Source organism: Triticum aestivum, chromosome 3D (genome assembly GCF_018294505.1).
Source record: "Triticum aestivum cultivar Chinese Spring chromosome 3D, IWGSC CS RefSeq v2.1, whole genome shotgun sequence".
Lineage (NCBI taxonomy): Eukaryota > Viridiplantae > Streptophyta > Magnoliopsida > Poales > Poaceae > Triticum > Triticum aestivum.
The window spans coordinates 348,043,199-348,067,614 of record NC_057802.1 but is presented as its reverse complement, the minus strand read 5'-3'; the positions used below and the strand labels follow the sequence as shown (position 1 = coordinate 348,067,614).

Genomic DNA, 24,416 nt, shown 5'->3' with positions numbered 1-24,416 from the left:
CTGAAGATGAAGAAGTTATTCTGTATGGAGGCTCACGGACAGTATATGGCACATGCGTCAGAGAAGAAATCACGCAGTCGTCACAAGATCCTTATGCGTCAGCTCGGAACAGAGGTTGTCAGTGGGTCAGAGGACAAGATCACTGACGAGGAGGAGTGGATCTCTCAGCACTGTCCCTGGACGGATTTAGAGATCGATCAGCCTGCTACTACTGCCGATGACGGAGCCGCGAGCGACCACGCGGAGCTGTGATGATGGGGATCTCCGGTGTTGCCATCATCTGTGACCGTTGTAGCACTCTTTGCCCTTTTGGTGTCTCGATGCCAAAGGGGGAGAGAGTTTAGGGGATTTGCCGAGTTGCGATTGTGTCTTATTTGCTGTGTCTTTCTCTCTCGTGAACTCTTTTATCATTCGTTTGGTTTGGTTTGGTTTGTGCTTGTGAGGCTTGGATATCCTGTCATATGGTGTGAGACATATGCTATCTTATCATTATCCTTATGTTGTCCGTATATTATTAGTATGTGAGTTTTATGCTTAACTTATGTCCTATACTTATGCTCACATGCTACTCCTTGCATCTTAGTTTACTTCTCCCATATCTTAAATGCAAGTGTTGTCAGTATATAAAATATAGGGGGAGTGTTGATCCTAGTGTGTGTGCTTTGCATTCCAAAAGCATTCTTAATTGAGTGCACACATCAAAGGGGAGCCCGTCTATATTTTGTAGATTCTTGGGTTTGCTTACTCTACCGTTATATCTCTGTGCAAATCCCGTATTATCATCAATCCACCAAAAAGGGGGAGATTGTTAGGGCATATTTCTCTCTCATTGGTTTTGGCGATTGATGACAATGCTTTTGCAGACTAATCATCTGCATTGAGCATTTCAGATACTCCTTCATATGGCACGAGACGATTTTTACCCCTCGGTGTTTAAAGAGAAGACGGTGTATTTTCCCGCTTCATTTTCGGTGGACTTGGGTGGAATCAACACATACACATCTCCTTTGCACCCCCAGCTCTTTCCCGCTTCTCTGGAGTGTCCTCCGTTGCGTTGGATGTGGGGTGGAATAGAGCCAGCGGTAGTACCGTGGCTGGCAGCGGTAGTACCGCTCGTACTACCGCCTCGATTTGGGGCTCAAATTTCTCGTGTCGGGTTCAGCGGTGGTCCCTCTGGCTTACTACCGCTGACTCAACTAGACCCAATCGAGCAGCGGCAGTAGCAGCGGTAGTACCGCGCCTACCACCGCTGCCACTACTGCTCGTGGATTTCTTCCCTCTATCACTCCCTTGCGCTCTGGTAAGTCGTTAAGTGTTGTCCAATGTTGGGGAACATAGTAATTTCAAAAAAATTCCTATGCACACGCAAGATCATGGTGATGCATAGCAACAAGAGGGGAGAGTGTTGCCCACGTACCCTCGTAGACTGAAAGCGGAAGCGTTAACACAACGCGGTTGATGTAGTCGTACGTCTTCACGATCGACCGATCAAGTACCGAACGCACGGCACCTCCGAGTTCAGCACACGTTCAGCTCGATGACGTCCCTCGAACTCCGATCCAGCCGAGTGTTGAGGGAGAGTTTCGTCAGCACGACGGCGTGGTGACGATGATGATGTTCTACCGACGCAGGGCTTCGCCTAAGCACCGCTACAGTATTATCGAGGTGGACTATGGTGGAGGGGGGCACCGCACACGGCTAAAAGATCAAGCGATCAATTGTTGTGTCTATGGGGTGCCCCCCTGCCCCCGTATATAAAGGATCAAAGGGGGGAGGTGCGGCCAGCCTTGGGGCGCGCCAGGAGGAGTCCTACTCCCACCGGGAGTAGGACTCCCCCCCTTTTCCTAGTTGGATTGGGACTTGGGAGGGGGGAAAGAGGAGAGGGAGAACAAGGAAGGGGGGCGCCCCCCTTCTCCTTGTCCTATCCAGACTAGGGGGAGGGGCGCGCGGCCCAGCCCTAGCCGCCTCTCCTCTCTTCCACCTAGGCCCACTAAGGCCCATTATGTTGCCGGGGGGTTCCGGTAACCTCCCGGTACTCCGGTAAAATCCCGATTTCACCCGGAACACTTCCGATATCCAAACATAGGCTTCCAATATATCAATCTTTATGTTTCGACCATTTCGAGACTCCTCGTCATGTCCGTGATCACCGGGACTCCGAACAACCTTCGGTACATCAAACATATAAACTCATAATATAACTGTCATCGAAACGTTAAGCGTGCGGACCCTACGGGTTCGAGAACTATGTAGACATGACCGAGACACGTCTCCGGTCAATAACCAATAGCGGAACCTGGATGCTCATATTGGCTCCTACATATTCTACGAAGATCTTTATCGGTCAGACCGCATAACAACATACGTTGTTCCCTTTGTCATCGGTATGTTACTTGCCCGAGATTCGATCGTCGGTATCTCAATACCTAGTTCAATCTCGTTACTGGCAAGTCTCTTTACTCGTTCCGTAATACATCATCCCGCAACTAACTTATTAGTTGCAATGCTTGCAAGGCTTGAGTGATGTGCATTACCGAGAGGGCCCAGAGATACCTCTCCGACAATCGGAGTGACAAATCCTAATCTCGAAATACGCCAACCCAACAAGTACCTTCAGAGACACCTGTAGAGCACCTTTATAATCACCCAGTTACGTTGTGACGTTTGGTAGCACACAAAGTGTTCCTCTGGTAAACAGGAGTTGCATAATCTCATAGTCATAGGAACATGTATAAGTCATGAAGAAAGCAATAGCAACATACTAAACGATCGAGTGCTAAGCTAACGGAATGGGTCAAGTCAATCACATCATTCTCCTAATGATGTGATCCCGTTAATCAAATGACAACTCATGTCTATGGCTAGGAAACATAACCATCTTTGATCAACGAGCTAGTCAAGTAGAGGCATACTAGTGACACTCTGTTTGTCTATGTATTCACACATGTATCATGTTTCCGGTTAATACAATTCTAGCATGAATAATAAACATTTATCATGATATAAGGAAATAAATAATAACTTTATTATTGCCTCTAGGGCATATTTCCTTCAGTCTCCCACTTGCACTAGAGTCAATAATCTAGTTCACATCGCCATGTGATTTAACATCAATAGTTCACATCACCATGTGATTAACACCCATAGTTCACATCGTCATGTGACCAACACCCAAAGGGTTTACTAGAGTCAATAATCTAGTTCACATCGCTATGTGATTAACACCCAAAGAGTACTAAGGTGTGATCATGTTTTGCTTGTGAGATAATTTTAGTAAACGGGTCTGTCACATTCAGATACGTAAGTATTTTGCAAATTTCTATGTCTGCAATGCTCTGCATGGAGCTACTCTAGCTAATTGCTCCCACTTTCAATATGTATCTAGACCGAGACTTAGAGTCATCTAGATTAGTGTCAAAACTTGCATCAACGTAACCCTTTACAACGAACCTTTTGTCACTCCCATAATCGAGAAACATATCCTTATTCCACTAAGGATAATTTTGACCGCTGTCCAGTGATCTACTCCTAGATCACTATTGTACTCCCTTGCCAAAATCAGTGTAGGGTATACAATAGATCTGGTACATAGCATGGCATACTTTATAGAACCTATGGCTGAGGCATAGGGAATGACTTTCATTCTTTTTCTATCTTCTGCCGTGGTCGGGCTTTGAGTCTTACTCAATTTCACACCTTGTAACACAGGCAAGAACTCTTTCTTTGACTGTTCCATTTTGAACTACTTCAAAATCTTGTCAAGGTATGTACTCATTGAAAAAACTTATCAAGGTTTTGATCTATCTCTATAGATCTTGATGCTTAATATGTAAGCAGCTTCACTGAGGTCTTTCTTTGAAAAACTCCTTTCAAATACTCCTTTATGCTTTGCAGAATAATTCTACATTATTTCCGATCAACAATATGTCATTCACATATACTTATCAGAAATGATGTAGTGCTCCCACTCACTTTCTTGTAAATACAAGCTTCACCGTAAGTCTGTATAAAACTATATGCTTTGATCAACTCATCAAAGCGTATATTCCAACTCCGAGATGCTTGTACCAGTCCATAGATGGATCGTTGGAGCTTGCATATTTTGTTAGTACCTTTAGGATTGACAAAACCTTCTGGTTGCATCATATACAACTCTTCTTTAATAAAACCATTAAGGAATGCAGTTTTGTTTATCCATTTGCCAGATTTCATAAAATGCGGCAATTGCTAACATGATTCGGACAGACTTAAGCATAGATATGAGTGAGAAACTCTCATCATAGTCAACACCTTGAACTTGTCGAAAACCTTTTTGCGACAATTCTAGCTTTGTAGATAGTAACACTACTATCAGCGTCCGTCTTCCTCTTGAAGATCCATTTATTTTCTATGGCTTTCCGATCACCGGGCAAGTCAACTAAAGTCCACACTTTGTTCTCATACATGGATCCCATCTCAGATTTCATGGCCTCAAGCCATTTCGCGGAATCTGGGCTCATCATCGCTTCCTCATAGTTCGTAGGTTCATCATGGTCAAGTAACATGACCTCCAGAACAGGATTACCGTACCACTCTGGTGTGGATCTCACTCTGGTTTACCTACGAGGTTTGGTAGTAACTTGATCTGAAGTTACATGATCATCATCATTATCTTCCTCACTAATTGGTGTAGGAGTCACAGGAACAAATTTCTGTGATGAACTACTTTCCAATAAAGGAGCAGGTACAGTTACCTGATCAAGTTCTACTTTCCTCCCACTCACTTCTTTCAAGAGAAACTCCTTCTCTAGAAAGGATCCATTCTCAGCAATGAATATCTTGCCTTCGGATCTGTGATAGAAGGTGTACCCAATTGTCTCCTTTGGGTATCCTATGAAGACACATTTCTCCGATTTGGGTTTGAGCTTATCAGGATGGAACTTTTTCTTATAAGCATCACAACCCCAAACTTTAAGAAATGACAACTTTGGTTTCTTGCCAAACCACAGTTCATACAGTGTCGTCTCAAACGGATTTAGATGGTGCCCTTTTTTTACGTGAATGCAGCTGTCTCTAATGCATAACCCCGAAAATATAGTGGTAAATCGGTAAGAAACATCATAGATTGCACTATATCCAATAAAGCACGGTTATGACGTTCGGACACACCATTATGCTGTGGTGTTCCAGGTGGCACGAATTTGTGAAACTATTCCACTTTGTTTTAATTGAAGACCAAACTCGTAACTCAAATATTTGTCTCCGCGATCAGATCGTAGAAACCTTATTTTCTTGTCACGATGATTTTCCACTTCACTCTGAAATTCTTTGAACTTTTCAAATGTTTCAGACTTATGTTTCATCAAGTAGATATACCCATATCTGCTCAAATCATCTGTGAAGGTCAGAAAATAACGATACCCGCCGCGAGCCTCAACACTCATCGGATCGCATACATCAGTATGTATTATTTCCAATAAGTCAGTTGCTCGCTCCATTGTTCCGGAGAACAGAGTCTTAGTCATTTTGCCCATAAGGCATGGTTCGCAAGTATCAAGTGATTCATAATCAAGTGATTCCAAAAGCCCATCAGCATGGAGTTTCTTCATGCGCTTTACACCAATATGACCTAAACAACAGTGCCACAAATAAGTTGCACTATCATTATTAACTTTGCATCTTTTGGCTTCAATATTATGAATATGTGTATCACTACGATTGAGATCCAACGAACCATTTTCATTGGGTGTGAAACCATATAAGGTTTTATTCATGTAAACAGAACAACAATTATTCTCTAACTTAAATGAATAACCGTATTGCAATAAACATGATCAAATCATATTCATGCTCAACGCAAACACCAAATAACACTTATTTAGGTTCAACACTAATCCCGAAAGTGTAGGGAGCGTGCGATGATGATCATATCAATCTTGGAACCACTTTCAACACACATCGTCACTTTACCCTTAACTAGTCTCTGTTCATTCTGCAACTCCCGTTTTGAGTTACTACTCTTAGCAACTGAACCAGTATCAAATACCGAGGGGTTGCTACGAACTCTAGTAAAATACACATCAATAATCTGTATATCAAATATACCTTTGTTCACTTTGCCATCCTTCTTATCTGCCAAATACTTGGGGCAGTTCCGCTTCCAGTGACCAGTCCCTTTGCAGTAGAAGCACTTAGTCTCAGGCTTAGGACCAGACTTGGGCTTCTTCACTTGAGCAGCAACTTGCTTGCCGTTCTTCTTGAAGTTCCCCTTCTTCCCTTTGCCGTTTTCTTGAAACTAGTGGTCTCGTCAACCATCAACACTTGATGTTTTTCTTAATTTCTACCTTCATCGATTTCAGCATCACGAAGAGCTTGGGAATTGTTTCCGTTATCCCTTGCATATTATAGTTCATCACGAAGTTCTACTAACTTGGTGATGGTGACTAGAGAATTCTGCCAATCACTATCTTATCTGGAAGATTAACTCCCACTTGATTCAAGCGATTGTAGTACCCAGACAATCTGAGCACATGCTTACTGCTTGAGATATTCTCCTCCATCTTTTAGCTATAGAACTTGTTGGAGACTTCATATCTCTCAACTCGGGTATTTGCTTGAAATATTAACTTCAACTCCTGGAACATCTCATATGGTCCATGACGTTCAAAACGTCTTTGAAGTCCCGATTCTAAGCCGTTAAGCATGGTGCACTAAACTATCAAGTAGTCATCATATTGAGCTAGCCAAACGTTCATAACGTCTGCATCTGCTCCTGCAATAGGTCTGTCACCTAGCGGTGCATTAAGGACATAATTCTTCTGTGCAGCAATGAGGATAATCCTCAGATCACGGATCCAATCCGCATCTTTGCTACTAACATCTTTCAACATAATTTTTCTCTAGGAACATATCAAAAATAAACACAGGGAAGCAACAACGCGAGCTATTGATCTACAACATAATTTGCAAAATACTATCAGGACTAAGTTCATGATAAATTTAAGTTCAATTAATCATATTACTTAAGAACTCCCACTTAGATAGACATCCCTCTAATCATCTAAGTGATCACGTGATCCAAATCAACTAAACCATAACCGATCATCACGTGAAATGGAGTAGTTTTCAATGGTGAACATCACTATGTTGATCATACCTACTATATAATTCACGCTCGACCTTTTGGTCTCAGTGTTCCGAGGCCATATCTGCATATGCTAGGCTCGTCAAGTTTAACCTGAGTATTCTGCGTGTGCAAAACTGGCTTGCACCCGTTGTAGATGGACGTAGAGCTTATCACACCCGATCATCACGTGGTGTCTGGGCACGACGAACTTTGGCAACGGTGCATACTCAGGGAGAACACTTTTATCTTGAAATTTAGTGAGAGATCTTATAATGCCGTCAATCAAAGCAAGATAAGATGCATAAAAGATAAACATCACATGCAATCAATATAAGTGATATGATATGGCCATCATCATCTTGTGCTTGTGATCTCCATCTCCGAAGCACCGTCATGATCCCCATCATCACCGGCGCGACACCTTGATCTCCATCGTAGCATCGTTGTCGTCTCGCCAACTATTGCTTCTACGACTATCGCTACCGCTTAGTGATAAAGTAAAGCAATTACATGGCGATTGCATTGCATACAATAAAGCGACAACCATATGGCTCCTGCCAGTTGCCGATAATTCGGTTACAAAACATGATCATCTCATACAATAAAATTTAACATCATGTCTTGACCATATCACATCACAACATGCCCTGCAAAAACAAGTTAGACGTCCTCTACTTTGTTGTGGCAAGTTTTACGTGGCTGCTACTGGGCTTAGCAAGAACCGTTCTTACCTACGCATCAAAACCACAACGATAGTTTGTCAAGTTGGTGTTGTTTTAACCTTCGCAAGGACCGGGCGTAGCCACACTCGGTTCAACTAAAGTTGGAGAAACTGACACCCGCCAGCCACCTCTGTGCAAAGCACGTCGGAAGAACCAGTCTCGCGTAAGCGTACGCGTAATGTCTGTCCGGGCCGCTTCATCCAACAATACCGCCGAACCAAAGTATGACATGCTGGTAAGCAGTATGTCTTATATCCCCCACAACTCACTTGTGTTCTACTCGTGCAAATAACATCAACGCATAAAACCAGGCTCTGATACCACTGTTGGGGAACGTAGTAATTTCAAAAAAAATCCTACGCACACGCAAGATCATGGTGATGCATAGCAACGAGAGGGGAGAGTGTTGTCCACGTACCCTCGTAGACCGAAAGCGGAAGCGTTAACACAACACGGTTGATGTAGTCGTACGTCCTCACGATCCGACCGATCAAGTACCGAACGCACGGCACCTCCGAGTTCAGCACACGTTCAGCTCGATGACGTCCCTCGAACTCCGATCCAGCCGAGTGTTGAAGGAGAGTTTCGTCAGCATGACGGCGTGGTGACGATGATGATGTTCTACCGACGCAGGGCTTCTCCTAAGCATCGCTACAGTATTATCGAGGTGGACTATGGTGGAGGGGGGCACCGCACACGGCTAAAAGATCAAGCGATCAATTGTTGTGTCTATGGGGTGCCCCCTGCCCCCGTATATAAAGGATCAAAGGGGGGAGGTGCGGCCAGCCTTAGGGCGCGCCAGGAGGAGTCCTACTCCCACCGGGAGTAGGACTCCCCCCCTTTTCCTAGTTGGATTAGGACTTGGGAGGGGGGAAAGAGGAGAGGGAGAAGAAGGAAGGGGGGCGCCGCCCCCTTTTCCTTGTCCTATTCGGACTAGGGGGGAGGGGCGCGCGGCCCAGCCCTAGCCGCCTCTCCTCTCTTCCACCTAGGCCCACTAAGGCCCATTATGTTGCCGGGGGGTTCCGGTAACCTCCCGGTACTCCGGTAAAATCCCGATTTCACCCGGAACACTTCCGATATCCAAACATAGGCTTCCAATATATCAATCTTTATGTCTCGACCATTTCGAGACTCCTCGTCATGTCCGTGATCACATCCGGGACTCCGAACAACCTTCGGTACATCAAAACATATAAACTCATAATATAACTGTCATCGAAACGTTAAGCGTGCGGACCCTACGGGTTCGAGAACTATGTAGACATGACCGAGACACGTCTCCGGTCAATAACCAATAGCGGAACCTGGATGCTCATATTGGCTCCCACATATTCTACGAAGATCTTTATCGGTCAGACCGCATAACAACATACGTTGTTCCCTTTGTCATCGGTATGTTACTTGCCCGAGATTCGATCGTCGGTATCTCAATACCTAGTTCAATCTCGTTACCGGCAAGTCTCTTTACTCGTTCTGTAATACATCATCTCGCAACAAACTCATTAGTTGCAATGCTTGCAAGGCTTAAGTGATGTGCATTACCGAGAGGGCCCAGAGATACCTCTCCGACAATCGGAGTGACAAATCCTAATCTTGAAATACGCCAACCCAACAAGTACCTTCGGAGACACCTGTAGAGCACCTTTATAATCACCCAGTTACGTTGTGACGTTTGGTAGCACACAAAGTGTTCCTCCGGTAAACGGGAGTTGCATAATCTCATAGTCATAGGAACATGTATAAGTCATGAAGAAAGCAATAGCAACATACTAAACGATCGTGTGCTAAGCTAACAGAATGGGTCAAGTCAATCACATCATTCTCCTAATGATATGATCTCGTTAATCAAATGACAACTCATGTCTATGGCTAGGAAACATAACCATCTTTGATCAACGAGCTAGTCAAGTAGAGGCATACTAGTGACACTCTGTTTGTCTATGTATTCACATATGTATCATGTTTCCGGTTAATACAATTCTAGCATGAATAATAAACATTTATCATGATATAAGGAAATAAATAATAACTTTATTATTGCCTCTAGGGCATATTTCCTTCATCCCAGTGGTAGTACTAAGCGGCAGTACCGCTGCAGCAAGCGGTAGTACCGCTCCCTTGAGCGGCAGTACCGCGCGTTGCGGGCTGAGCATGGGAATAACGGTTGGATCCTTTCCCCCGCTATATAAAGGGGGTCTTCTTCCCCAAGAAGACCACCTCTTCCTCCCCAAACTCCATTGTTGCTCCAAAGCTCATTTTTGCCTGGTCTATCTCCCTAGACAATCAAAATTGTTGATTTTCTAGGGATTGGTTGAGAAGGCCCCGATCTACACTTCCACCAAGAGAAATTTGTTCCCCACTAATCCCTTGCGGATCTTGTTACTCTTGGGTGTTTGAGCACCCTAGACGGTTGAGGTCACCTCAGAGCCATATTACATTGTGGTGAAGCTTCATGGTGTTGTTGGGAGCCTCCAATTAAGTTGTGAAGATTGCCCCAACCTTGTTTGTAAAGGTCTGGTCGCCGCTTTCAAGGGCACCACTAGTGTGAGGGCGTGAGGAGAATACGGTGGCCCCAGTGGCTTCTTGGGGGGCATTGTGCCTTCACACTGCTCCGACGGAGACGTACTTCCTCTCAAAGGGAAGGAACTTCGATAACATATCCTCGTCTCCACCGGCTCCACTTGTGGTTATTTCTTACCTTTACTTGTGTTTTATATCTTGCTTGCTTGTGTTGTTTGCATCATATAGGTTGCTCACCTAGTTGCATTTCTAGTCAACCTATTTGTTGTAAACCCTAATTTGTTAATAAAAGTAAAATTGGTTACTTGCCTATTCACCCCCCCCCTCTAGTCAACCATATCGATCCTTTTAATATTGATTTTCTATAAAACCAAAAATATGCAGAAGACATGAACTCGCATTGGGCACTGAATTAATAGGTTAGTCCAACAAAATAATATAAAATGGTATAAAAAGTATCCCAACATGATAATATAATAGCATTAAACAATAAAAATATAGATACGTTTGAGATGTATCAGACACAATGGAGGAAAAAGTGTTTGCAGCCGCAGCATCATGACCGAGCGTCATGTTGTAGAGGGGGTGGTCGACGTCGAGGAAGAAATCATCCATAGCCATGATGAAGAAGATCCAGGAGATGCGTGGAAGCGCTCCCCAAAACCTGATCGTCCCTCTGTACTGGATCACAAGAGGCAGGGTTTCAGAAGCTTATTGTCTCACTCGACGGTGCACGCTAAGAAGCAAGATGTGAAAGCGGTAGGTGGCGCAAATCTTGGGAACCAGAGACAGGCGCGTAGGAGATACAATATGTCTCATCTGAAAAGAGAAGCGGTCCCTTATAGGCGAGATGAGTTGCAACTGACCCCTTGTTAGTGGAAGAGAAAAAGACACCCACTAGGGAAAGGAAGAGAACAAATCTACAATGATCGTTCGGATTCGTCTCCCATCAGAGGCAAAAATGATTCAATTTTTTATTGTGTGACAAAAATAAGGCAGCACACACGCGTGACATAGGTCCTGGCATGGCTCGACTCGAGTTGCTTGGCGAAGCGGGCAAGAGAGGACGAGTGTGTGTATATGTGCTCTTTTCTCAAGCTCTTAGTGGTTTGAAACAACCCACCTTATAAGTTGGTCTTCCACATCCTCCACTAAGCGTGGTGGGACTAAACTTTTCACACCCCAATGTCATGCATTAATGGCCATACGGTCTTCTGGGATTTCCCGTAGGATTTATTGAAAATAATAATGGTTTAAAATCCGGCAATTCCAACGCATGTCTCGGTCTATAAAGAACTAAAATCTAGGGTATAACTCCCTGTTTTCGTAAAACTCTTCAAAAAGTGCAACAAAAACTCTAGTTCGAAAAGTATGGAGTTAGAGGAAATTTACCCACCACTGTGGCCAACAAATGGACACTCATTTGTTTTATTTCCCCACACGCCCCCAATAGACCTTTGCTATCGCAGCCCCCAACATGCCCTTCGTTCAAGAAGTTCTTGCAACTGGAGCTAGTTGGAAGCCAAATAAAAAATAAACTACTCTGTGATAGAGCTGTAACTCATGGATAGAACCACTCTAAAATGAATATAATGAAGTAGAATTGGGTAGAGTGTAACAGTACCAAATAGGCCCTCCTATCGGCAATGTAGGAGTCAGGTGTTGGCTGCGTGCATTCTAATTATGCAGAAACCGGATGTGTGCTCTTTGTGGTTGTATTCTCTTGATGCTCCATTTTGAGGCAATAAAATCCACCCTTTGTCGGAAAAAAATAATTCTACTTCAGCCAATTTTCCAAAAAGAAAGAAAAATCTATTCCAGCCAATTATGGATTAAGCTGTTTTTTTTTGAAATAATTATGGATTAAGCTGGTGGGATTGCAAGAACAGACCACAAAATAGTACAAGTTGGCCAGATATGTAATTGTATGAAGTAGCTTGTGTTTAGCTCTTTTTCACTGATTAGTGAGCTATTATATGTAGGCGATGATTAAAGGATGCTAGTCTGCAGAAAGATCACCATATAGTCCTAACAGAAATTTCAGTACATGTGCCAAAATTATACTTATACGTATATGCATATACGGAGTACATTAAAAAATGAAAATCTATGAACGAACCCATGACAACAAATCCACACAATATATGTGCTCCCGCTCCATGTCTGAAATCACATTCCAAACAAGATGGCGGCGCGACTCCGCGACTCCGCCACGCTGCTCCCGTCCCTCGTCGGGGCCTCCTCCCCCGAGTCCCGCCTCCGCGAGATCCACGCGCACCTCCTCGTCTCGGGCCGCCTCGCCTCTCCCTCCCACCACGCCGACTTCGTCGCCTCCCTCGCCTCCTCCAGCCACCTCTCCTACGCGTGCCTCCTCCTGCCCCGGCGCCCGGCCACGCTACTCGCCCACAACGGCCTCCTCCGCGCCCTCGCCCGCGGACCATGCCCCGGCCTCGCCTTCGCGGCCTTCCGCGAGCTCCCCCTCGCGCCCGACCACTACTCCTTCACATTCCTCGTCCGCGCCGCGACCTCCCTGGCCGCCGCTGCCTCCTCGGCGACGCCCATGCCCACCGATGTCGCCGTGAGCCTGCTCGCGGGTTCCGTGCACGCGGCGGCGTTCCGCCACGGCCATGCAGCGGACCTGCACGTCCAGAGCGGCGCCGTATCCATGTACGCGGCGGTGGGGGACGTGGGCGCCGTGCGGGCTACCTTCGCGGAGATCGCGAGCCCGGACGTGGTGTGCGTCACTGCTATGTTGGGCGCTCTCTCAGCCGGAGGCGATGTTGACACTGCGCGCGAGCTGTTTGACAGAATGCCGCAGCGGGACCATGTTGCCTGGAACGCCATGCTCACAGGGTATGTGCGCGTGGGCAGGTCGAGGGAAGCCTTGGGGCTGTTCGACGAAATGCAGAAGGCTGGGGTTTCTGTCGGTGAGGCGACGCTGGTGTCCGTGCTCACTGCCTGTGCACAGATGGGTGCACTAGAACGTGGCATGTGGGTGCACTCCTATGTGCGCAGCCGTGGGATGAGGGTGTCGGTCACGCTCGGCACTGCTTTGGTGGATATGTATTCCAAGTGTGGAGTTGTCACGATGGCGATGGAGGTGTTCGAGAGCATGAGCGAAAGGAACATCTACACCTGGACCAGCGCGCTGAGCGGCCTCGCGATGAATGGCATGGGGGAGGAGTGTCTTGAGCTGTTCAAGCGTATGGAGAGCGCAGGCATGGAGCCTAATGGTGTCACATTTGTCGCGGTGCTCCGTGGATGCTCCGTGGCTGGGTTGGTAGAAGAGGGACGAGCATGCTTTGATTCGATGAAGGATAAGCACAAAGTTGAGCCTTGGCTTGAGCACTACGGTTGCATGGTTGATTTGTATGGTCGAGCAGGGCGTCTGGATGATGCTGTCAATTTCATCAATTCTATGCCAGTGGAGCCACATGAAGGTGTCTGGGGAGCGCTACTCAACGCTTCTCGGATTCACAACAACGTCGATCTGGGCAAACACGCAATGTACAAGCTCACGAAGATTGAGTCCAAAAATGATGCGGCTCACGTGTTGCTGTCTAATATATACGCGGAGTCGCACAACTGGAAGGGCGTCAGCAAAGTTCGGAACATGATGAAGTCCAAGGGAGTGAAAAAGGTGCCTGGGTGTAGTGCCATTGAGGCTGATGGCAAGGTGCATGAGTTCTTCGTCGGCAGCAAGTCTCACCCCAGATACAAGGATATCGAGGCCATGCTTGCAGAGATGAGCCATAAGCTGAGGTTGCAAGGGTACGCCGCAAACACAAAAGAGGTACTGTTCGATATCGAGGAAGAGGAGAAAGAAGGTGCGATCTCCTTGCACAGTGAGAAGCTTGCCCTCGCCTTCGGTCTTATCACGTTGCCAGAAGGCACGGTGATTAGGATCGTGAAGAACTTGAGAGTGTGCAAGGACTGCCATGATTATACCAAGATGATATCTAAGGTCTTTGACAGGGAGATTGTTATGAGAGATAGGAATAGGTTTCACCATTTCAAGCATGGAGCGTGCTCCTGTAGGGATTACTGGTGATTTTCTTTTGTAACTGTTCCCGTGCAATTTTGATGATCCATTGGCAATCAATGATTCAAAGGTAGCACTCAAATCCATCTGCGAGAATAAGAGTAGAGATATTTTCCTCCCTGCATCCACCACAAACTAATATAGTTCAAAAGGAAAAAAGAGTATACAGGATGATCTGTCTGGCAAAGGGCTGACAGGTTTTGAGCGCGTTCCTACACAGGGTGGAGAGAGGCTGGGAAGAACTTCAACATATATATATATATATATATATATATATATATATATATATATATATATATATATATATATATATATATATAGCTCAGGTACCATGGCATATCTTGGTACATACGGCTTTCATCATGTCTCAAGTAAAGAAGAAAGGGCGCTAAGCTGTGGTGCCACGAGTTTGGCTGAGCAAATGATATGCCAATCAGGGGAATCCAGCGAGAACAAGAAAGCAACACCAGCCAAAATGCCAAACTGGCAGGTGTACAGCCGCAGCTGGCTTCCCATGCCAGAGCTTCGTGATCTTCGGCAGGCCAGGCAGCAAAGCAAGCCATGATACAGGCAGATAGGAAACCAGTATTTTGATAACTGTATTTAGAGAGAAGGAGAGAAGAAATAATTTAGCAGTTAAATTTCTCGCTAAAGCACCATCAAGGGTCAGTGAACAAAATCTTCACAGAAACAGAGTGCACACCAGTTTGTTCGGCTATATTTATTCATGCACACTTGCTACGAGCAAAAATGCCACACTGGCAAACCGCGTCGTGTATATGCTAAACATAAGGTCAAATATAAGTGATCTATAAGATGCATTTGTTCTGAACATTTACATGTAGTATGTCACTGCCCAGTACATCTCCAACATTGACGGCAAACTGGAAGGAGTCGCCAAAAGTGTGCTTGCCACTAGTAACCTGTCAAAAATTGAAGTGCGGCTAGGTTAAAATTCCGTGGAAGAACCAAGACAAACCTAATTTCAGATAACCAAATATGAAAATACGAAGTCGAACTGTTGAAGCATAGCATGCCATAGTTAGTCAAGGAACGACATAAATTTTGTAGCAGAAATACACATGAAGCTGTCAGTTTCTTAGTACTCCTTCCACCCCAAATATAAGGCGCACATTCAATTTGAGGTTAAGTCGGACCAATAATTAGACAAAATTATACTACCATAGGAGCTCTCGACTCCACTACCCCAGCAAAGTGAGCTAGGATCACTTCCTTGTTGTCAAAGAAAAAACAAGAGCTAGGATCACTTCGTGTTTTTGTCATATATAAATACACGTGTCGTTGGTCTAATGGTCAGATGTAACTGAATCTTGGAATATGTGCACGCCTTACCTTTTCGGATGAAATGAGTAGTAATTAGGGGTAACTAAGGATGGACAGTTCATTTTTCGTTTTAATTGGAAGCATCGAGTATGTTTGCTTTGTACCAGATCTCAAACTGCACAGGCACAACACCATAGTTCATAACTATGGCTGATAATTTAAAGCAAAACCCTAAAGCATAATTTGCATTCTATGGCCGATACCTATTACAACTCACTTCCTATGTACTGGTAGCATGAAGCTTTGACAGTAACCTAGTGTGTCTCACATTATACTCATAAGATTTCACGGCAGCATTCAAACCAACACCAGGAATCGTTTCAACCATAAAAGAGAGGACCAACTAGTAAAACTGTTGCTACCTGCTCACGAGGACCAGCCAATCTTCTTCATGACATCCCTGGTTCTCTTCCGGAGCCTCATGAAGACAATGACCATGCAAGCCAGCACCCACGGTGGGAATTTCAGGTTGCCCAGCTTAGTTCCCTTAAGCCACTCGGGCATCTTCCCCTCCTTGAGTAACACCGCAACTACCACTGTCATGGTGCAGACAGTGAGCATCACCTTCGTGATGGGCTTCAGCAAAGGATCCTAAATCACCAAAGAGGCAAACACGTCATATGAAGACTTGCTAACTATGAGTAGAACAGTAGACCTGGCAGACGTCAGGGTAAACATAACTGAGCGAAATTTCACGGGGGACTGGGTTTGCGACTACCTTTGGCTCGCCGTCAAGGAAGATGGTGGAGTCGGCGGCGTAGGGGAGGAGGGAGCGGCCGTTGCGGGGGTTGAATCGGATGGCGACGCCGCGCGCGCGGGAGGCGGCGTCGAAGGCGAAGACGCACTTGAGGCCGTGCTTCTCCAGGATGTCCCCCACCTCCAGCTGGTCCTGCGTGTACCCGCCCAGGGGCGACCGGAACACGGCCACTGGCCCCCGGCCCCGCCGGAAGAGCTGCACCTCCACCTCGGGTGCGGCCGCCGGCTCGGATCCGGGCCTCCCGTTCTGGGCGGAGGCCGGCGACTCCTCGTGGATGCCGTCGTCGGCCGGCGCCGCGGCCTTGTCGGCTTGCTTCTCCATTGGCTTGCTCGATCGGGTTCAGGGGAAGGCGAAAAGGGAATCTGCCAATCTGTGCCTCGCGCTGTGGCCGGGAATTGGGCTGCTTATAGGAGACAAATCTACGGTTACCAAAAACAAAAATAGGCAAGTTCTAGGCAAAAATCTCTTTGCCGGGGCACCGGGCCAGGCCAGAAAAAGGAAGGCCAACACTCGGGTTTTTTTTTTAGAATTAGAAGGCCAACACTCATGAAACAAAGAGTACCGCAATCAAATCAAGAGGAGTGTCATTTCATATTGTTGGAGAAGTAAGGTGATGTAAAAAATATTCTGTACCGTACAGAAAGGTATTTTGAATGGAGCACACGTGCTAAAAGGGTGGAATTATATGGAGAGTAGGAGATGGAAACACCGGAAAGTAAATTTGGCAAATAGTTTTTTTTTGCGGGAAACGTTTGGCAAATAGTTGCCCATGAACCGAAAGTCATCTTCTACTCGCAAGCTCATTGAGCTCGTGATGAACAGTAAAATCCAAAAATATTGAAATAAATTACAACAAAATCTGATATTTTTTTTTGTGGCCAACGTTGACAAATCTTTTGAGTGCCTGCAAAATTTCATCATGAAATGACATTTGTGGGAGTCGTGGCAAAAAAAAAATCAGCACTCCAAAATGCTTTCGAAAATACCACTTTTGGAGCATAGTTTTTTTTTTTGCCATGAAATCCAAAAATATCATTCCATGATGAAATTTGGTGAGCACTGGAAACTTTTGCCAATGTTCACTCGAGCCGAGAAACACCACGTCCCCGTGCACCCCATATTCTCCCTCTTTTTTATTTTTGGAGTTCTCACAAATCCTGAAATATTATGGATATAAGTTATGCTATATAATTTGCACCTGCAAAAACTCATTACAAGATATAACATCTTGTGAACTCTACAGAAAAGACAAATGTATATCATGTGTACGCTATTTAACTTAGTAGTACTATTCATATGAATCTTGACTTTGAACACTATCAACTTCTAACGAAGAAGATGTACATGTCTTTCTCCAAATTCCGATCCAGGAAGGGCTGAAGATACACCAGCTTGGACAACCAAACCAGGAACTCTGCGCACGGTGTAGCTTCATCATCAAGTGATAGTGTTCAAAGTGGCAGCATATTTTGGAAGAAATTGTGGACTTTACCCTGTCCAGCATGTGGATAGACCATGTCCAATATGCTGTTAATTACTCCCTCTGTTCCTTAATATAAGTCTTTTTATAGGTTTCAAATGGACTACCATATACGGATGTATATAGACATATTTTAGAGTGTAGATTCACTCATTTTGCTCCATATGTAGTCACTTGTTGAAATCTCTAGAAAGACAAATATTTAGGAATGGAGGGAGTAGATGAAAACAGAGGTCATTGCTTTCTACAGTGCATATTTGTCAAGGTTATTGCTTTCTAAAGTGTAAATTTGTCAAGGTTAGTGCTTCCTAAAGTGCAAATTTGTCAAGGTTACTTGGAGAACTGCTTTTTTGGAAGTGTCGAATGCAACTTATCAATTGCCCAAATGCTATCTAGATGATGGAGGATATTCTGAAAATAGAGGCAAAATGTCTGAAAGTCTATATTCATTTGTAGTATATTGTGGTTTGAAAGAAACAGAGCTAATCAAAGAGAAGCGATAGGACTGCCTATGAGATCATATACTCACTCCAACTGCATATGATGCAATCTCTGTCAGAAAAAAGAGATGTGTTGCAATCAGCTTTTCAGTTGTTTAAGGTAGAAGCTTGCTCACGGCTTTGTAATATTTCTGCACATTGTTTAGCTACTTATGGAGTCAAGAATCTATCAGATTTGGCTTTGATACCTTTCCAATATATGTAAAAGAATTTGTCTGCTGGCGAGTGCAGCTCGCCCAATCAATGTAATGCTTTGTGTTCCTTCAAAAAACAGAGCTCTCAGCTGTCAAAAATAAAAGTTCAACAGAGCTCTGAAACTAGCAGGTCGGGATCAGAGTCGGCTCGGTCCAAGAGCAACCCCAAGCCATGGACGACGTCATAAATCTCAGCTGATCTCGGGTGGTATGTGTCTTGCACCAGGAACTTGTGCACCTCACCATCCAGCTTTATCCAACTGTAGGCAGACAGCTTCTGCACGTTCTTGCTCCTCATCAGGTCCCTGATCTCCCTCACATCGCCCCAGAGGCCGGCATCGGCATATATATTGGACAGGAGGACGTAGATTGAGGAGTTGTCGGGCTCCATTGCCAGGAGCTTGCTCGCGGCAAGCTTGGCGAGCTCGACATCGGCATGGACTCTGCAGGAGCTGAGCAGTGTGGTCCAGATCACCGCGTTTGGTTTGACTTCCATGTCGCAGATAAACTTGTACGCCTCCCACAGTCTGCCGGATTTGCACAGGAGGTCCACTATGCATGCGCAGTGCTCCACTTGAGGGGAAACATGGTGTTCTCTCTTCATCTCTTCGAAGAATGCCATACCTTGGTCTACCAAGCCAGCATGCGTGCACGCTGCTAGCAGCGCAACGAAGGTGATCTCGTTGGGCTGGACCCCGTTTTCCGCCATTTTTTCATACAAGCTGATTGCATCTTCTGCAAAGCCATTCATTGCTAGGCCTCTGATCATGGAGTTCCAAGTGATAACCCCTTTTTGTTCCATCCGGCTGAAGACACTCCGGGCTCTTCCAACATGTCCGCACCTGGTGTACATGTCGATTAGCGCAGATCCTAGGTAACTCGTAAGTGGTAGCCTCTGGTTCTCAGCATAGTTCCCAATCTGCTCAACCAATTCATCAGAACCCAACTGCGCACACGCAGATAGCACACCAACAAGTGTCACTTCATTTGGTCTGCAATCGGTTTCCTTCATCCTCTCAAACAGTTCTAGAGATTCGAGTGGCCTGCCATTCTGCGCATAACCTGCAATCATGGTGCTCCATGCCACGACATCTCTCTGCAACATCCGGTCAAACTCCCGACGTGCATCGTCGATAGCACGACACTTTACATACATTTCCATCAAAGCAGTGTGCACTATCACGTTCTGCAGGTCCTCCTCACCGATCAGAGCCCTTACACGCTTGCCAGTATCAAGATCGCCAGACTTGGCGCATATCGAAAACACTGACGTGATGGTGATAGCGTTTGGTCTTGCACCCTCACTCAGCATCCGATCAAACAACGTCAATGCTTCCCGGAATTCCCCACCATGAGCATAACAGGCGATCATCGAATTCCACGAAGCGGATGTCCTCCTCTCCATGCCGTCAAACAGCTTCCTGGCCTTATTCACATCACCAGACTTTGAATATCCGGTGATCAAACAGTTTATCGGTATTGGATCCTTGACGGGCATCTCGTTAAAGGCACTGACGGCAGACTCCATGTCTCCGTTCTTGGCATAGAAATCCACCAGAGCTGTTAGCACAAAGACATCCCCAAGCAGCCCGCGGACAAGAGCATGGGAGTGCACCTGCCTACCTTGGCAGGACGATGCGGTGAGCGCGCACGACTTGAAAGCAAGCGGGACGCAGCCGGACGGGACGTCGGCGCCCTTGCGATGAATCGACGAGAAGGCTTGGAGGAGCTCCTGGTGGGAGGAGCTCCGGGAGAGCGCGGAGAGAAAGGTGCTGCAGAGCGCCTGGGTCGGGCGCGGCACCGCGTCGAACAGGTTGCGTGCGGCGCGGGAGATGGTGGCGTCTGAGAAGATGGCGTGGAGCGGTCGGGTCTTGAGCAGGCGGGCCTCCATTGCTGGTGGCGGGCGGGGCTCGGCGGGAGATTTGAGTGGGCGGCGGCGGCGGTCAGCGTGGGTGTTTGACGGCTCGACGGGATGCGGCGGCAAGGCATGTCGTGCTGTGAAAAGGTGAGGCTCGGTTAACTTTGTTCAGTTATATGGAAGCGCAGAGTGCTGTTGTAGTCACGGCGACCTCCGCCAGTCGTGCCGTCGGCGTCAGTGATTTGGGTTCGCGAATGCATCGGCGAGGCGCTGGCCGTGCGTGTGCACAAGGGACCTGTTGCTGCTAGACTGCTAGGTGTCTCTCCTCATCAGGGATCCGTGCAGAGTAGCGACACACAAAGGGAAAGAGATCATCAGTGTTTACCTGAAAAAAAAAGGTCTAGCGAGCGGCCGGCCAAAAACAGGAAGCTTTGGTCCCTAATAATTTATAAATAGTAATAATCTCTCCCCTCTAATTTATATACTAAAAAACTAATTCATATAAGAAAACAATCATGTAAACACCCAAAAAACATCCATGTGAACATGTGTGAATGCATTTAATTTGAGTTTTTAAATTTTTAAAAAGACATAAGTTTTAAACCGCGTGTCGAAATTAAGATCCGTTTTCACCGTTGGAACCTTGCGACGTGCTCTTCGAAACTAGATCCCGCATGGGCATGTTTTGACGAAATTTTTTGTGTGCAACTTAGTCTCCGTTTGATGCAATGTAATCGTCGGTGCGCAACTAGCTGATAGTCGATGTGCAACCTTTTTCTATAAATGTGGACTTGCAATTTTCACTAATGGCACCCTATACTACTCTCTAACACTGAAATGTGCAATTTCGTCTGCTGCCCCAGTGCTCTGGCCAACTGCCAGGTAGTCGCCGCGTGTGTGCAGCCCCGCGGCCGGGAGTCAGTATTACAAAAGCACATGTACGACTATGCCGATGAGAGTGTGCAACTCCGCGGCCAGGCATGAGCACCTCCCACAACAATTCGTGTGGGCCTATCCAGACGAGATTGTGTGACTCTGTGGCCATGCATGTGCGACTATGCGACAAGAGTGTGCAACTCCACAGTCGGGCGTGAGCACCTCTCAGAGCAATTCATATGCGATGCAGACGAGATTGTGCGACTCTATGGCCATGCATGTGCGACTATGCCGACGAGAGTGTGCAACTCCGCGGCCGGGCATGAGCACCTCCCACAGCAATTCACGTGCGACTATGCAGACGAGATTGTGCGACTCTGTGGCCATGCATGTGCAACTATGCCGACGAGAGTGTGCAACTCCGCGGCCAGGCGTGAGCACCTCCCACAACAATTCATGTGCGCCTATCCGGACGAGATTGTGCAACTCTGTGGCCATGCATGTGCGACTATGCCGACGAGAGTGTGCAACTCCGCGGCCGGGTATGAGCACCTCCCACAACAATTCATGTGCGACCATGCGAACTACATTATGCAACTCTGTGGCCATGCATGTGCGATTATGCCGACGAGAGTGTGCAACTCCGCAGCCGGGCATGAGCACCTCCCACAACAATTCATGTGTGACTATGCGGACGAGATTGTGCAAATATGTGGGCATGCATGTGCGGTTATGCCGACGAGAGTGTGCAACTCCGCGGCCGGGCGTGAGCACCTCCCGCGACAATTCATGTGCGACTATGCGGACGAGATTGTGAAACGTTGTGGCCATGCATGTGCGTATGTGCCGACGAGAGTGTGCAACTCCGCGGCCATGCGTGAGCACCTCCCGCAACAATTCATGTTCCACGGTGCAACTCTGTGGCCATGAATGTGCGACTGTGCCGACGAGAGTGTGCAACTCCGCGGCCGGGTGTAAACACCTCTCACAATAATTCATGTGCGACCATGCGAACAAGATTGTGCAACTCTGTGGCCATGCATTTGCGAATATGTCGACGCGGGTGTGCGAATCTGAGGAGCAAGTCTGTGGTCGTGCATGTGTGACTCTGAGGAGCAGAATGTGCAACTCCTATTTATGCACCTTTGCGTACGTGTTGACGCATGTATGGACGTCTGTGGTTGTGCGTGCGCAACTATGCGGACGAGAATGTGCAACTCTGCGGCCGCATGTGTCGACTATGCTGACGAGAGTGTGTAACTTCACGGTCGTGCATGAACTAGTACCCCGACGAGGGTGTGCAATTCTTGGTCATACGTGCGCGACTATGTTGCCCCACGTGTGTAACTCCGACAGTCTTGTGTGAGCTACTATGCGGACAAGAATGTGCATCTCCGCGGATGCGCCTGTGCGACTAGGCCGACGACGGTGTGCAAGTTTGTGGTCGTGCATGTGTGACTCTGTGGACAAGACTGTGCAACTCTGCGACCACGCGTGTGCGACTATGCCGATGACAATGTGCAAGTCTGTGGTTGTGCGTGTGTGACTCTACGGACAAGAATATCCAACTCTGTGGCCACGCGCGTGCGACTATGCCGACGAGAATGTGCAAATATGTGGCCGTGCGTGAGCTACTATGCCGACAAGGGTGTGCAGCTTTGTAGTCCTGTGTGTGTGACTAAGCCGTTGCCGTGTGCAACTCCCGGAGTCATGCGTGAGGTAGTATGCTAACAAGAGTGTGCACCTGTGCGGTCGCGCATGTGCAATTGTGTCAATGAGAATGTGTAACTCTGTAATCATGCGTGTGTGGCTACATGGAGGAGAGTGTGCAACTATAAAATGTTGTCAACAGATGAAACAAGTGATGCCTAGCCATTTGTAAGACCATGCATACAACAAAACAAACTCATATTGTACCAATAATGAAAATCATCAAACGCTGATTGGTCTGGACATCATCTTGACAAAAATCGATGCGTGTAACACTCGAAGTTGTACTTTTATAGACCAAGAAAACTCAATCCACACTAGCACTCCAGGATACATACATCAGCGATTCAGCATGTGTACACGAACCCCTTGTACCCGTGGCCGACGCCGTCTCTGGCCAACGCAGGTGCAGTCCGACTCATCAGCACCTTGACGAACCCGGCGTCCGGAAAGACGGCCTCGCTGATGGGCAGGATCGACAGGAGCTTGCAGAGGAGGACGCGCAGCCATAGCACAGAGCTCAGCGGGAGTGGTCCTCGCCGCGGGCGACCAGGCGAGACGCAGAGCGAGGGGCTCCGGGTGGGAGCCGCGGAGGCGCTGGAAGGCCGGCGCGGCGACGCGGTCGGCGTTGGAGGCCGACATGAGCGTCAAAAGCAGCGTGTTGAACGCCGCCGGGTCGCCGTCGCCGCCCAGCAGATCAGCGGCACTGGCTTGGTCTTCGACCGACGCCATCAGATCGGACGTGGGCCTTGTTTTGCGGGAGGCGCCGGTGGGAATGTGGGGGGAGAGGGTGGACAGAGGAATGGGATGGATCGGGTATTTTTTCTATCGTCTAGCGTGTGCCCTTTCTTCACCCGACCAGACATCACCTGGTGGCCGCGTGATTCGCTCGCATCGAGCGGTCCAGTCGCGACCGCTCGGTCTAACGAGATAGCGCACGCGCATTAAGAAGTAATTAGGAAACTGAGACCAACACAGGCTAGACTAGCCTGTTGGTATTTTTTTATAAAAAAAAAAACTCCGTGAGCACCAAGCGCTCGAGCCGACACCCGAATCCTGATGGGCTGACGGTGAACTCCCGCGTCTAGCCAACTAAGTTACGCTCCGTTCTCATCTGTGTTTATCTTAGACTAACACAATTCTGGTCAGTTGCTACGAAGCCATAGAAAAAGGAGAAGTTATCAATGGCCTACGAGATTGTCAAAAAATGATGATGTCATGCAGCCGTTACATGGATCATCTTAGAAAGATAGCGAAAATAACGAAAGGCCATGTTGCAGTCGCTAGAGAGTCTTAAGCGATCGTCGT

The 24,416-nt window shown here is 46.9% G+C and overlaps 3 protein-coding genes across 3 annotated transcripts; 1 reads left to right on the top strand and 2 right to left on the bottom strand.

Moving 5' to 3' along the window:
- Positions 1–12,345: 12,345 nt before the first annotated feature.
- LOC123078797 (putative pentatricopeptide repeat-containing protein At5g40405) lies at positions 12,346–14,473 on the top strand. Its single transcript, XM_044501405.1, has one exon. The coding sequence runs from the start codon at positions 12,533–12,535 to the stop codon at positions 14,396–14,398; it is 1,866 nt and encodes a 621-aa protein (XP_044357340.1). The 5' UTR covers positions 12,346–12,532; the 3' UTR covers positions 14,399–14,473.
- Positions 14,474–15,007: 534 nt separating this feature from the next.
- LOC123078799 (uncharacterized) lies at positions 15,008–16,881 on the bottom strand. The gene is made up of 3 exons (XM_044501407.1): positions 16,452–16,881; positions 16,096–16,324; positions 15,008–15,312 (listed from the first exon to the last, which is right to left on the bottom strand). The coding sequence occupies exons 1-2, from the start codon at positions 16,809–16,811 to the stop codon at positions 16,100–16,102; spliced, it is 585 nt and encodes a 194-aa protein (XP_044357342.1). The 5' UTR covers positions 16,812–16,881; the 3' UTR covers positions 15,008–15,312; positions 16,096–16,099.
- A 139-nt stretch (positions 16,882–17,020) lies between these two features.
- Positions 17,021–20,858, bottom strand: LOC123078798 (pentatricopeptide repeat-containing protein At1g08070, chloroplastic-like). The gene has a single exon (XM_044501406.1). The coding sequence runs from the start codon at positions 20,553–20,555 to the stop codon at positions 18,771–18,773; it is 1,785 nt and encodes a 594-aa protein (XP_044357341.1). The 5' UTR covers positions 20,556–20,858; the 3' UTR covers positions 17,021–18,770.
- Between the last annotated feature and the right edge of the window lie 3,558 nt (positions 20,859–24,416).

Coding starts and splice junctions, on each gene's coding strand:
- LOC123078799 (XM_044501407.1), bottom strand. CDS start 16,811: ATGGAGAAGCAAGCCGACAAGGCCGCGGCGCCGGCCGACGACGGCATC. Junction 16,325..16,451: donor TCCTTGACGGCGAGCCAAAG/GTAGTCGCAAAC, acceptor TTGGTGATTTAG/GATCCTTTGCTGAAGCCCAT.
- LOC123078797 (XM_044501405.1), top strand. CDS start 12,533: ATGGCGGCGCGACTCCGCGACTCCGCCACGCTGCTCCCGTCCCTCGTC.
- LOC123078798 (XM_044501406.1), bottom strand. CDS start 20,555: ATGGAGGCCCGCCTGCTCAAGACCCGACCGCTCCACGCCATCTTCTCA.